At 49.4% G+C, this 14,422-nt stretch overlaps 1 protein-coding gene across 1 annotated transcript in view; it reads right to left on the minus strand.

Annotated features, from left to right (window-relative positions):
• Positions 1 to 497: 497 nt before the first annotated feature.
• The window catches only part of PLPP3 (phospholipid phosphatase 3), an 83,268-nt gene continuing 69,343 nt past the window's right edge, over positions 498 to 14,422 (minus strand). Inside the window, exon 6 of the mRNA XM_059374879.1 lies at positions 498 to 2,426. Within this exon, the coding sequence (XP_059230862.1) occupies positions 2,301 to 2,426 (126 nt within the window). The 3' untranslated portion in view covers positions 498 to 2,300. The remainder of the gene's footprint in view (positions 2,427 to 14,422) is intronic.

Below are 14,422 nucleotides of genomic sequence, written 5' to 3' on the forward strand. Positions count from 1 at the left end.
CAGGTGCGTGTTGAAGGAGAAATTTCTAGCTTCCCCGTTCCTCCCAGCTGGGCAGGCATAGGGAGAGAAAGCAAGGACCAGCGGCCATTCTCCCTGGAGCGCCCTCCACCCTCCTTCCTTTGATGTATAAAGGGCTCCCTTGGGAGCTCCCCAAGCACACATTATCTGGAGCCCTGCTCCTTATCTGCCTTTGGGGGGGCCCACTGCTCCTCCCTCCGGACAAAACCCCTTTAGAATACAAAAGCTCTTTAGAAGGGTCAGAGACAGAGCAGAGGCAGAACCTCGCTGGGCAAACAGGCTTTCAGAGATGAAAGAGCAGCTCAGACAGCTATGGCAGTCCAATGGCCACCATATTTCCCATTGGAAGGATGGGGTAGTAGTGTCCTGAGGTGAGGCTGGCCTATTCCAAGATTTTAGATCGTCCACAGTCCCCCTTCTTCCTACCACACACCGGAGACAACACATCCCTTGAACATTCTAGGATTCCAACTCCTTCATTAGTTGTGTTATGAGCTTTTATTTAAAAAGCACATTTAATACAAGTATAGTTTCGCAGATACAAGTTTTCACTTTGTATTCTACAAAAGTCTTTGAATATTATTCTCTTTACAAAATGGAACCTTACAAAAATACTGACACTTTAATGTTTTTATACAGTTTTCTCTAGTTGTAGTTATTTCTTTCATTGTAAAACAACGTCTACCACAGAACTACGGTATTTTAGTTGATATTAAAAAAAAATAACTCAATGCTTTTTTAAGCAGCTAATGTAAATAACACAGGTCGAGACACAGTTTATAATCATAGTGGATATAGCTAAAATTGTTTCAGAAATAATATCTTACATAGTTAACTTTTAATGTTTTATACATTATTTATATAATATTTATATATAAAAATCATAGCTTGCTAGAAGTTGAAATGAAAGGACGGCTTCTGTAGTAAGGCTGTGCGTGCGGTTGATCCATGTGGTTACACTTAGCCCTTTGAAAGGTCTGCATCCGTGATCGGAAAGCCTTTCTTCCTTCCTCCTTTCCTCCAAGGTTCAGTAGAAAGGATCCCTGTCTACTGCCTAGAGCAAGGCCTTGCTTGGAAGGACACTTACGGATAGAGGATGAGAAAAACTCTACGGAGATTTAACCCATGTGTTCTGCCCAGCAGAACCTACCAAGAACTGCCCTAGAGATCAACCCCAAGACAATAGTGCTTTACACAGCTTAGCAAGAGCAGCACCCACAGAGACCCTCGTCAGCTCCGAGATCTGGAAGGGTAGCCTCTCAGGCGTGAGACTGACTGTCTGCTACTCTGGCTCATTCTGACTTCGAGTAGCCAAAAACTTGGTGGGTTTTTTCATTCTTGCCCCTTCACTCCCATGTCTCTTGTGTGCATAAGGCTGCTTTCCATCAGCTGGAGGCAGAGCACGCCTTGGCTCGTGTCCAGACCCTCCCGGGAAACCCTGGCGGGCACACAGCAAGGGCCTCGAGGGAGAAAGCAGTGACGGAAGCTAACTAACTATTATCCGAGGGCGTGCAGGTGCTGGGTGACTGGTGAACACAACAGCGGCCTCCAGTAGCCGACGGTCCCCCATGACAGCAGGACGTGGCAAAAGAAGACAAAGGAGGGCCAGCACCCTCGAGCTCTTCTGAAATTGTGCTATTTGCGAAATTCACTCATCCACAAAGAGTCTCCTAATCACTAATGTGAGGGGCTGTGGTTGCTGGCCTGTGGGCTGGGGGAGTGAGGGCTGAGGCCTCAGGGCTGGGAGCTAGGACTCAGGATCGAATCACCTGGCGTAGAAAACCTGGTCTTTCCTTAGATTTAACTTCCCAAACCGAAGTCACAGTACAGAAGAGAGTGGTGTGGACAGAGAGACACGAGAGAGGAGCCCCCCATGGCTATTTTCTTGATTCAGTGCTATTTCTGGCATTGTGTGCTACAGTGGGAATTTGAGCTTTTTCTCACAGGCCTGGGATTCCTCGGGTCGCAAGGGTGATCGGCAGACTCTACGCAAATCATTTTTAGTGTTTGTTCCAGAACAAGCCCGTGTTCACTAGAACATGAACACTTAAACCAATTGCACATCCAGGATTTCGGCACTTGGTGTTAATTTGCTGTTGTTTCCACATAGGTGAACGCTACCTATTTTGGAAGGCCACAAAGTAAGACTTTTTTTTTTTCCTTTTTAAAATCGGTTGGGCAAAAAGTTTTTCCCTACATTCTACTGTCTGATGAGATTGAAGAGCAGCAAGAACTTGCTGTCAGCAGTCATTTCATAAAACAGCTCAGGAGGTGGGCAGCACCTACACCATGTTGTGGTGATTGTTCCTGTCAATAACGTCCACAGGTGAAAGGATTTCCTTCCGGAGAGCTGAGGGAGGCAGGGAGAGTGTCGTCTTGGTCTTGAAGAGGTCGGACACAAAGAAAACCTAGAAGCACAAAATCAGACATCCGAATCAGAAATCTGGGGTCTGGGGATAGGCAAAGGGAAGGTCACAGGAGCACAGACTTTAGGAAAAGGGGACCCCAAACCATAGGACTTTGAATAAGTAAGGATCACATAAAGATCACATATACAATACATTCCAACTTGTGTTCTACAGCTAGAGAAACTGAAGCCCAGGGAAGGACAGTGACATGCCCCAGGTTGCACAGCTGTGGCAGGAGTAGAACTCAGTTCTCTGGACCCTCAGTCCACTGTTCCATATCTGAAACCCTATTTCCTTGATTTCTCAAGGCAAATAAAGAGCGATGAAAAATAAGTTCCTAAACAAGGAAGCAAGTCGTAATTAGTCACGCTCATTAATCCATGATACTTTCCCTTTCCCCATAAAGAAATCTAGGGTGTGACCACAAGAGATCAGCCAACATGAATTCCTATCAGCAGGACTGGAGAAGGAAGCAGTTGTGACCATGTTTTCCTGAAAGCCCAGAGAGTTCAACAATTTGATGGGGGTGAAGGAGCTGGGGTTTTGTGGCTGAGGGAGAGTCAGCAACTAACCCGGAGGAGAGGTCAATGAAAACTCCTATCGCTCCTTCCCAACGTCCTTCCTCCTTGTGAACAAGACCTCACCCAGTCTTAGAATCACTGAGGAACATTCACTGAACAGCCAACATGTAGGGCTACGGGGATGGCTCACGTGTAGTTCCTGTCTCAATCAGCCGACAACGACAGATTCAAGAACTTGATGAGTTGGCAGAGTAAGAAAACTTTGTGCTTTGTATTAGATGGCAAAGTAAACATGTAGGCATCCATTTCAGCCACTCAGCAATAGGAGTTTCTATTGAATAAACCGTAAGAGGCAGTTATCAGTCACATCCTTTAATAGGAAACACATGGCTGGGTTTCAGAATGGAGACTAGAACACCCTTAACAATTTCCTTATGTCTAGCAGCTTTCTGGATTGAGATATCCTTGTCCTGCAGTGGGTCATGCGCTCACTAATGGTGATGGTACTGTGACTTCGGACACAGCATAGGCTGGCAAGTGATGTTCTTAATTTAATAAGGTTTTGCCAACACCAGGTTTGGAGCAGCCAAGGCCTGGCCATCGTAGGGACTTGGATCACCTGCTGAACCAATTTCCAAAATGTCCTTTCTGGAGAAATATAGCAATCAACAAAAGGGCTCCAAAAATCACAGCAAGAAACTGGCAATGATGGTTATTCAGGAGCTCAAGTGACTAGAAGACAAATGGGAAGCAGAGACTCACCAGCCATGAAAAAACTGTGACACCTTTTGCATTTTGTACCCAGGTCACAGATCACCTACTCAAACATTTGCAGTCCAAGAGCTACTCCATTTTACAAAGGAAAAAAATGAAGCCTTCTGTCCCTTTCCTTTCCACGGAGGTATCAACAGTGAAAGAACTGAGAGAAAAGAAAGAAAAGATTTGGACCCAACCCTGCTGGGAGGTTCTAGGTCCCCTGGGATCCTTTATGCACATCTGGAGAAGAGGCTTTCAAGTGCTCCTGGGATATGGAAATACTAAGGAACACAATTAAAGTTAAACATGGAGACAATCAAACTTTCAACTCTTGGCTGACAGGTAAAGAGTCAGTGTCCCCAACTCTACCAGGAAACTACCCTCCCTTCCTCCTTAACTTTGTCTCTGAGGGTGTCTTCAATTAACCCCTCCATGGCTGGCTCCCAGCTGTACTTGATCCTGCCCAGCAGCTTGGCCTCACCAAATAAGATCTCTTACTGCTCCCCGTTTCTCAGAGATCTTTCTCCCAGCTTCACTCCACCTGCTGAAGACAAACACAGCAGGGGGCAGTCTGCCAACCCCCATCACCGTCTTCCCTTCAAGATTCTGACACTGCCTTCATCTACTGGCTCATTCCCAGTTTAATTTTCAGAGCTCGTATCTACTGCCTATTAAGGTTTCTGTTTCCCAGGTGCAAGATGGGGATAATATCGAGGTTCAAGGCAATAACGTACTCAAGGAGACCTAAACCTGAGTCTGGAATATAGTTCAATAAAAAAATATTCCTTTCGGGGTGCCCGGGTGGCTCAGTGAGTCGATCCTCTGCCTTCGGCTCAGGTCATGATCTCAGGGTCCTGGAATCAGGCCCCACGTCAGGCTCTCTGCTCGGCAGGGAGCCTGCTTCCTCCTCTCTCTCTCTGTGCTTCTCTGCCTACTTGTGATCTCTGTCAAGTAAATAAATAAAATCTTAAAAAAAAAAAAATGTTCCTTTCTGTAATGCTCTGGACCCCAAAGTAAAGACCTAACGGACCTCGAGTAAGTCAATCCCCTCATGTGACCTTGCTTGTCAGCCTTTCTCCCTAGATGGGAGGCCTCTTGGGGATGGAATCCGGGCCCTAATGATCCCACATCACCCATAACACTTAGCATTGGCCCTCCCCACATGAGGGGCTCCATGTTTGTTGTTGAATTTCTAAACTCCTCTCTACTGGAAGTAAGCACTCTAGCTTTCCATCTTATGGGCACAGGCAAACGCCCCGGACTTGAGGGGAACCATGCGCTTATACCCTGCATGTACACAGCTGGGCAGTGGGATGAAAAGTTGAGTGAGGTCCGGCAGAATCCCCCTTTAAGCTGTATTTTGCTTTCAGCGTGGCTTGAGCTTACACAAACACTTTTTTGGGATCATGAAACCCGACCCTGTCAGGACTCAAAACAGGGCTCAGTCTTTCTAACCCTTGAAGAGTGGAACACAAAAAGGACTAGCAGAAGTGAAAACTTCTCTCGGAGCAGTTCCATTTCCTGCAGAAGGTGATCTCCACCCAAAAAGAAAATCCAGAGGTCCAGGCCGAGAGGCAGCTATCTGATGTCTAGGGAACCGCTCTCAGCCCACAGCCCCGGTCCACAGATCTCTCTTTAGGAAAGAGCGTAGTAGGTAATAAACGACAGTGTCGGCAACCAGAAATCTACACCCTCAGCAGCAAAATCAGCTCTTGCTTATGCTGCGCGAAGCATTTACCTTCAATTCCATTTCCCTGATTCTTTGCATTTTATAAATTGCTTTTTCACACTGAACATCTGCTCTGTGCCAAGCCCTGAGATTAGAAAGACAAATACACATAAGAGTCCTTTGCCCTCCAAAAGCTCGCAGGGCAAGGAGGGAGAGATCCCGGCAAACAGACAGCTACAATGCAGTGTTAAAGATCATGACAGAGGGAACCCAGGGTGTTGAAGTCGTGCAGAGAACGTGGCATCTAACCCAGACTGAAGCGGACAGGAGGCGGCTTTACAAGGCTTCCCCTAAGGAAGGTGTATTTGAGCTGAGCTCGATAAGGATAAGTAGGAGTTAGCAGGTGGTGAACGCCGGGAATGTTGCTCCAGGCAGAGGAGCACAGGAGAGGGGACAACACATTCAGGAGCTATGAAGGAAGAAGCTCAGTCTGGCTTCCGCCAAGCAGTCAGTAAAGCTGAAGAGGAGAAAGCCAGGTCTCAAGGAGCCTTCCAGGACATGTTAAGGAACTCGGACCTTATCCTGGAGGGCCTCCGGAGCCACTGCATGGGCGTCTACAGGGAAGAAGCATGGTGAGAAGACAGTAGCTGATAGGCAGAAGCAGTCGAAAAGGGCATGGGGAACCTGAAGGCAAAGGCACCAGGTAGGCCCTGCAGCACCTCGGGGAGGATAAGTCCACGGCATGGTTGTGGTACAGGCCAAGAAGACACAGTTTTCTGAGCCGTTGAGAATGGACTGCGGTCGACAGAGATGCTGTGTACCCATGTAGGTGGTTATGTGCGCAGGGGAGGTGGTACTTTCCTTTCGAGTTTTGCATTAACTCTAGAAATCTTTGCACTTGTTCCCACCAAACCTCTTAAGGTCTGGGTAACCACACCAGGGGAAGGAAGTGCCAGCTCTGCTTTCCTCAGCCTTCAAATATTCAAGGTCCCTCTTGCAGTATTTTTGGGGAAGTGGTTCTGACCTTCTCCTGGCAGGCTGTTCTGTGACCTAAGGGTGCAAGGTGACCTGATGGGACCCAAGCCATCAGGACGGTGGGCTCCTTCAACTGAGAGCAAGACTACATGCAAACAAGGCAATCCCAGGCAAGAAACGCCATTCACGGTTATGAGGGGGTAAGAAGCATACAGGGAATCTCCTTACCAACGGTGGCTGTCTTTCCTAGACTATCGCATGCTTGCAACCAGCTCTGCCCACTAGAGCAAGACAGACTAGCCTTCAAACCCAGGCTGCCATTTTCAGTAAAATACCTAAATGAGAGACCCAGTACCCACCTCCAAGCCTTACTCTAAGGACATGTTATAACAAAAGGCCCAAGCATGACAATGTGCCTGGGGCCCAGTAAGAAGTTAAAAAATGGGAGCCACTGTCACTGGCTTGTGTGTTCAGTGCCTATCCATACAATGTCACTTCTCCTCCCCCACCCTTTGTGGGGGAAGGCAACAAACAAGAGAAGGCACTAGGAAAGAAGGAAAAGGAGAGAAAGAGGGAGAGAAGAATGAATCAGAATTACAAGCCAACAGGTAGAAGTCAAGCCAGAGGGGAAGACCATAGGCAGGTGGGAGTTTTCCAGAAGGCAGATAGAATCTGACTGCTAGGTCCTGTAATTTCTGAGGCTATTTTGGGGAATGAGTCAGCACAATCAAAAAGGAAGATGCTCTGTCACTGGCACTTACTGGCTCCAAGAGACGCCAAACCCCCGGGAGCCCATACAGTCCAGCGCTGCTGGGGTACTGCCTGGCTGGAGCTCACCAAGAACCGAGGCAGCCAGGAACAAGCATCCTGGTCTACTGCCAGGTTTCCACTCCCACTGCTGCGAATGGCCAGCTCAGCAGATGCGGAAGGTCATGTTGTTAAGAGTCACGTATGGTGACAAAATTGTTCTTTACGTGTTCCTGGGGTCCTTGCCTGTGGCAACTTCTGAGAATGGTTAAGTGAACGCCTTGAAAAGAGCAATCACATCCTCAGACATTGAGGTTTTTAGAAGCCCCCCGCCCCCCAACCGCCGCCCAGGTGAGCTTAGATGCCAGCTCGGGGCAGATAAATAAAAAAGGAGAAGAATGTTGGAATCTTACAACCAGAAGAAAACGGCAAGTTGTCCATTCTAGTATTTCTCAGAGTGTCATCCTCAGAGCATTATTTCAGAATCAGCTGGCAGCCTCTTGAAAAAGCAGAGGCCTGGGCCCGCCGGCAACCTACCGGGAGTGTGGCCTGGAACAGGCATTCAGTGATTCTGGAGGTATCTGCTACACAGACTCCAGTGAGGAGAACCACCAGACACTGGGTACAGATGAACAGATGGGCTCAAACACGGCCTCTGCTACTGAGTGGCTGAACGTCTTCCACATCTTGCACACTGGATTTCGAGATTCCTTCCCCAAGCTGCCCGTATCTTCTCTTTGCTACCCATGCAACTTTCAAAGACCTGCCATCTTAGCACTAGGCATAGGTTTTCAGGCATAATGCTGCAACAAATTTCCACTTTAGCCTATGACCTACTCAAACCCATGAACTACTCAGAGCCTAGCAACTATAGCCCTCAATAAATTTGAATCCACCCACATGTGAGGATAGAGACCATGTGCTGCTCCCCCCACTTTTTTTTTAAGATTTTATTTTTAAAGACTCTCTACACCCAACCTGGGGCTCAAACCTACAGCCCTGAGATCAAGAGTCCCAGGCTCCAATGACTGAGCCAGCCAGGTGCCCCTGCACTGCTCCTTTTGCAGACATCCCCCATGCCTTGGCCCCTGGATTTCCTTTTGGCATCCTGCTCTATCAGAACAAACAATCTCCTAGATTAAAGGAATCATTTTCTCTGTAGGAGAAAGCCTCAGGACCTGGCTCACCCTCATACCCTAAGGGTAAGTGTTGTCTAAAGAAAAGCCATCCTGGGCAAGCCCTGTCTTTTGACTAAATGAGAGTGACCCAATTGCAGTCATCACTTCTGACCTCAAAAAAGGGCCTCCACTGGCTTTCGGCACTGGGAACCTGCCAGCACCACTGTTGAATAATTTCCTGGTCTATCTGTGAGGGAACTTGACAGGGTGAAAAGAGTGTCTCGTTCAGAGTCAGACAGCAGGATCTGGTCCCCAAACTGCTCCTGCTGTGTCACCCAGGCCAAGCCACACTCTTGTCAGGGCTTGAATTTATCCAAAGCGAAGAGTTTTGTGACTTCAGATGATGGATCTGCCCTGTACTTGAGTGCAAACATTATTTAAAAATTTACCTTCATAATTATTGTCAGGTTTCCATGGAAGAATTTATGTGGAAACACTTCCTATCCATCAAGGGTCATTCTAATGCTGCCTCGGTTACCATGATTCACGGCCATCCTTGCTACTGAGGGATGTGGAGGAAGTTCGTCCCACAAAAAGAAGGAGGGCTCGGAGCAGCAGAGAGAGGGTGGGGGCCATTGTGGAGGAGGAGAGTGATCGGTGGTTGCCTGGGGCCTTCTGGGAAGGCACTTCTAGGTTATGATGAAAGAGGGTTTCTGGGAAGGGGGAGCACCGGGCTGACAGCTCTGTTAGTGGGGTGCTAGTTCCAGCAGGAGCCAGCGCTCAGGAACACCGTACAAAAGGATGACAGAGGCTGGAAAGAGGCCGGGCCCTCACTCCCAGAAGTCCTACGTTTTGAAGCTTTCCAGGATCAGAAGACACACTGTAGTCTCACTGTTCTTTTCCATCCTTGTGTCTCTGAAACATTCCTCCTGTGTGAAATGCCTTTCCTTCTCTTTTGCAACTCATAGAAAATGTCCCCTCATCAAGGTTCCATCTCAAGGAATTCTTCTAGCCTTCCACCACCCTCAGGAACTATCCCCTCTCATGTGTCCCCACGGTCCCCAGTAGATCAGTGTTTTTCAAACTGCATGTCACAAGTCATTCGTAAGTTATAAAATCCACGGACTGCTTTTTAAAGGGTTGAGTAAAAAAAATACTAGACTGTCTCACACAAGTGAGGGTAAGTCTTATCTGGTGAAATGTTTCAGTTATGTGCTGGTGCCTCTACTGGCTTATGATGGAAAATGTTTTTCTTACCATGGATCACGGTCAAGTCTGGGGAAGTTCCTGCATGAGAGCTCTTTAAGGACCAACTCTTCTTAGCTCCAAATCTTAAAGACAAAATATAGTACCTTCCCCATGACACATTCCATCTGGGTTGCATGGACCAAGCATGAGCATCTTTTATTCACTGAATCCTCAGTCCAAAGACTGGGAGGAGCTACCATCCCCATATCACACAAGGGGGAAAGGTGGCTGAGAGGAAGCGATGTGCCCAGTATGCCTAATTAGCAGATGGCTAGTGAGACTCCCCTCCTGGAGTCTCTGCCTCATCATTCATCTCACCCATCTCAGCAGCTCAATGAGAAAGGGGAATTGAGATGGACACTACCAAGGGTGGAGGACAGATTCATCATCTATTGGGGTCAACGTCTATCTCCACCTTTGCTTCCTTCTCTGTCCCATATCCACAGTCTTGGCACCCATATCCACCCGAGAGTAGGGGCCCCTGGGAGGCGAGTAGGGGCCCCTGGGAGGCGAGTAGGGGCCCCTGGGAGGTGAGTTCAGCCCAGTCTTTGCCTACTGGGCAAAGACCTAGATTTTTTGCTAGATCAAAAAGAGACTCGCAAGGTCATTTCATCCATTGTCCCGTGCCCGGGCAGCAGTGGGATAAATCCAATGGGAATAGATGGGAATCTTCCCTTAGAGAAGGAGATCTCAGATTCCTGACATAGACCAAGCATGTTTAGAGTTCACAGTCTTAGTCCTGTGAGATAGGATTAGGAGGGCCAGGATCTGGTCCCAGCTCTGCCACTGTGTGTCCTTGGGCGTCTCACGCCCTCTCTGTACCCATTTGCTCTTGAAGGGGTGTCACTACCGAGCTCTTCTTCACACTCCTGTTCTTGCTTGTCTGCTCTCCCAAGGTCACCTCACTGGGGCAGAGACAAAGAACACCCTCGCCCTTCCCTACATCCTGGAGGAAGACAGCAGCACACAAAAGAGCAACTGCTAGCCGAGCTACACCCCCAGGGAAGAGGAAAACCAGGAAAGACTCTGCTGTGTGTTTATGACATTCGACAGCAGCTGCTTCCTCTGCAGAGCCCACAGCAATGGCGGCCTGGCCCTGCCCTGACCCCTCCCAGGGCCCCGTAATTTGCCATCTGCAAGAGGGTCAGGGAGGAGGTGACCAGATAGGCAAGTTGTCACCAGACAGGAAATGAACTGATGTTTGTTGCCTCGTCTGAGTCCCTGGGTTACTCCAGGGGTAGGTCAGCTAAGCCCAGCTGTAGAGCTCCAATGTTGTTAGTGGGGATGACTGAGTGTGTGTGTGTGTGTGTGTGTGTGTATGTGTAGATAGGCAGGAGGGGGACTATGAAGGTCAGTATGTGCCTGTGTTTGCATTGGCCTATCTGGTGTGTCTGAGCTTCTCAGTGCCTGAGAGAGAGAGAGAGAGAGAGAGAGAGGAGGGCCGTCTATGAGTCTGGGTCTTACCGGGTCTGTCCATGTGCCTCTGGATCTCTCCACCTTCGTCCATGTACATGAAGATGAACATCAGGGCACAGGCCCATCCAGCCCTACGTGCCCACGTTTCTGTTCAGTCCCTGACACCACAGAGGCTCTCTGTGACGAGTGCCATCATCTTTCCTCTTTGGAAAGGGTTTGAGTGAGCAATGGGGGGGAGGAAACTGAGTCAGCTCCTGCTTGACACGTGGTTTCTGTCTAGACACATGTGCTTGCTAGGATAGGGCTTAGTCTCCACTGACCTGGGTGAAAGTGCTTCGCTGTCACAACCTATTGCCCAAGGCTCTCCAGTGACTCAGCCAACATTCTAGGGTGATACCCTGTACCCACTGGGGACTTAGAGACATGTCCCCATCCGCAAAGAGAGGCCCCCCTTCACAGACACTGCAGGGAGACGGGTCCATCTGAGAAGGGAGGTCAAGCTTAGTTACTACAAAGTCAGCTATGCCTCTGAACTTCTGTGAAAGAAGGTCACAGAGGGGCCTGCAACATGCATTTGCCCAGATGAGGAAACAGGCTCCAAGGGGAAGTGTCTGGTCTGGGGTCAGAAGCTCATTTATGACTCATTCTTTAACCTCAGCTAATCGAGCATCTATGGTGCCCACCCCTCACTAAGCCTGAGGACAAATCTGCAGAAGGTGAAGCCATGGGTTCTGCTAATAAGACAGTGGTTGTCTAGCTGGGGAGACAGACATTTGGGCAGGCAACCACACAATAAAACCAGGCTGAAGGCCACAGCAGGAAAATCACACAAAGGGTCAAGGGAGCAGGAAGAGAAAGTCAGACAATTCTGTCTTCAGGGAAGAGGGAGGAGAAGGTGTGGCAGACGAACAATGGTCCCCTGAAGATGTATGTGTCCTAATCCCCAGGACTGGCCATTACGTCACCTTCCAAGGTCAAACAGGCTTTACGGATGCAATGAAATTAAAGAACTCAAGATGGGCAGATTCTCCTGGATTAACCAGGCAGACCCAGTGAGTCACAGAGCCATAAGAGGGAGGCAGAGTTGGAATCTCAGAAGATGTGGTGATGGAAGCAGAGGCCAGAGAAAATGAAAGAAAGATCTGAAGAGGGAGGAAGGGGCCATTGGCTAAAGAATGCAGGCAGCCTCCAGAGGCTAGAAAAGTCAAAGAAACAAACTCTCCCTCGAGCCTCCAGAAGGAACACGGCCTGCCAATACCTGGACCGTAGTCCGGTGAGATCTATTTTGTAATTCCAAACTCAAGAATTGTAAGAAAGTGTTTTAAGCCACTGTAGTTTGAGGTAACTGTTGCAGCAACAACAGGAGAAACACAGAAGGTTCCACCAGCGATGGGGTGAAACCAGAGCCATGCTCTGCCGAAGGGGGGCCGCCATCGAAGACGGGCGCTCAGGGGGTGGGAAATGGTGAGAAGTCTGGTGTGCTTGGAGGTGTGAGGGGTGCAGAGAGGAGGAAAACAGACCCTCCAGGCCCTTGGATCTCTTAGTGCCAGCTCTTGCTGGCCCTTGTCGACCGCCTACGGACAACCCTGGCTCCTCTATCTTCTCTCCGTGGTACTCAATCCTTCGCGTCCCTTCCTCATCTCTTTAGAGAGGACAATCATGGCTACATGGTAGGACGGCATTTTCAGAGGACTGAGGATGATCTGTGAAAAGGGCTTATCACGGGTGGCCCACGGAGCTCTCAATACGTGTTTGCGAATGTTACTTCTCTGTTAAGGTGATGGGAAATCCAGTGAAGCCCAGCTCGGTGATGGGGCAGAGGGAGAAAGGGATTTCGGGGTTCCTGGCACCCAGGCAGCGGCCTGGTACCATCCTGTGCTGCCTCCTCCGGGTGTCCCTCACCAACCCCAGGAGACGCCCCATGCTCCGTGTTTCCACATCCATCAGTACAGCCACATTCAGAGAGGAGCGCTGGGCTTTTCCTGGGATTCACTGGGACAGCCAGCCTTGGTTCTTGAGGGGGAGTTTCTGCCACAAGAAACAAATAGAAGGGAGGCCACGGGCTTTGGCCGAGGCTGCAAACGCCATGCTGCACCACTCCAGGAGAGCACCTGAGGCACTGTACCACCTGTGGGGCCACAGCCTGCCACCTGTCCCCTCCTCCAGTGAACACAGGGTGCTCACAAGGCCTCTGGATTGCCCAGACCCCTCTCCAGCTCAGGCCAGGGTTGAACTTTGCTTGTCTTCCTCACACTCAAAGCCAGAACAACAGCTCTGGCGATGGGCAATCACCCACTGGCTTCCCTCCTCCAAGGTGAGCACTCTTGAGCTCTTGGGCTGACTAGATACAGTGTATTCTTACCCTGGCCCCTCCGATGTCATCCATGAAGTGGATGGGCTCAGCGCTGAAATGCCAAGCCTGTCAGGACCACGAGCTCCTGAGTACCAGGCTGGATGTTAGGCATTTTGGAGAAAAATGATAAATAAGACCAAACCCCTGCCATCATGTGTTCTTAGCTAAGTAGGCAAAAGACAGGGAAAGATATTTATCATTCCTTTCCAAACGTCCTTACAATGTCAAACAGGCTCTTAAACTCAAAGCGATGGTAAGGACCTGGGTGGCTTAGTTCTTTGAGCATCTGACTTCTGCTCAGGTCATAAACCCAGGGTCCTAGTACACATCAGCTCCACACTGGGCTGCCTACTCAGCGGGGAATCTGCTTCTCCCTCACCCTCTACCACTCCCCTTGCTTGTGCTCACTCTCTCTCTTTCTTTCTCTCAAATAAATAAACTCCTAAAACAAACAAAACAAAACAACTTGAAGCAATGACCAGAGCCTGGGTGGCTCAGTCAGTTGAGCATCTGCCTTCAGCTCAGGTCATGATCCCAGGATCCCGGGCTCGAGTCCCACATTGGGCTCCTTGCTCAGCAGGGAACCTGTTTCTCCATCTTCTCCATCTCCCTCTCCTGCTCCCCCTGCTTGTGTTCTGTGTCAAATAAATAAACAAAATCCTTTAAAAATAAATAAATAAATAAACCCGAAGCAATGGCCAGATCAGCCCCAAGGGTAGGGAAGGGCCCTGTGGCTCCTGAAGCAGGTGTCTATGCTGTTCTGCCTCAGGTTACCTCTGGCTGCCCTTCAGCTCCAGCGACCATCCTCCCTTGCCCAGTGGACATGGCCAAGGTCTAGAGTCAGGGGTCTTGTGGGGGGCAGCCATCGACCAGTTCTGACCTTGGACAACTTGGCTCATCTCTCCGAGGGGCTTTACAATCACTACTACCAAATTCCTATCCTGTGCTACAGTCAGCCAGAGCCAAAGAGGATAAAAGTCAGACCCGTCACTTCCCTCCTTGAAAAAAAAAACAACCCTGGTCCTTCCGGACGCCATCTCACTGCCCATGGAGAGTGCAACGGGATATGCAAGAGGACAGCAAGGAAGGAACACCAGCACCTTTTTAAATCGGGGGTGCAGGAGACTCGAACTAAGGCAGCCGAGCACGGAGAAGGAAACGCAGCAGCAGGCCGTCTGCCTGCTGAGAGCACA

Source organism: Mustela nigripes, chromosome 14 (assembly GCF_022355385.1).
Source record: "Mustela nigripes isolate SB6536 chromosome 14, MUSNIG.SB6536, whole genome shotgun sequence".
NCBI classification, from domain to species: domain Eukaryota; kingdom Metazoa; phylum Chordata; class Mammalia; order Carnivora; family Mustelidae; genus Mustela; species Mustela nigripes.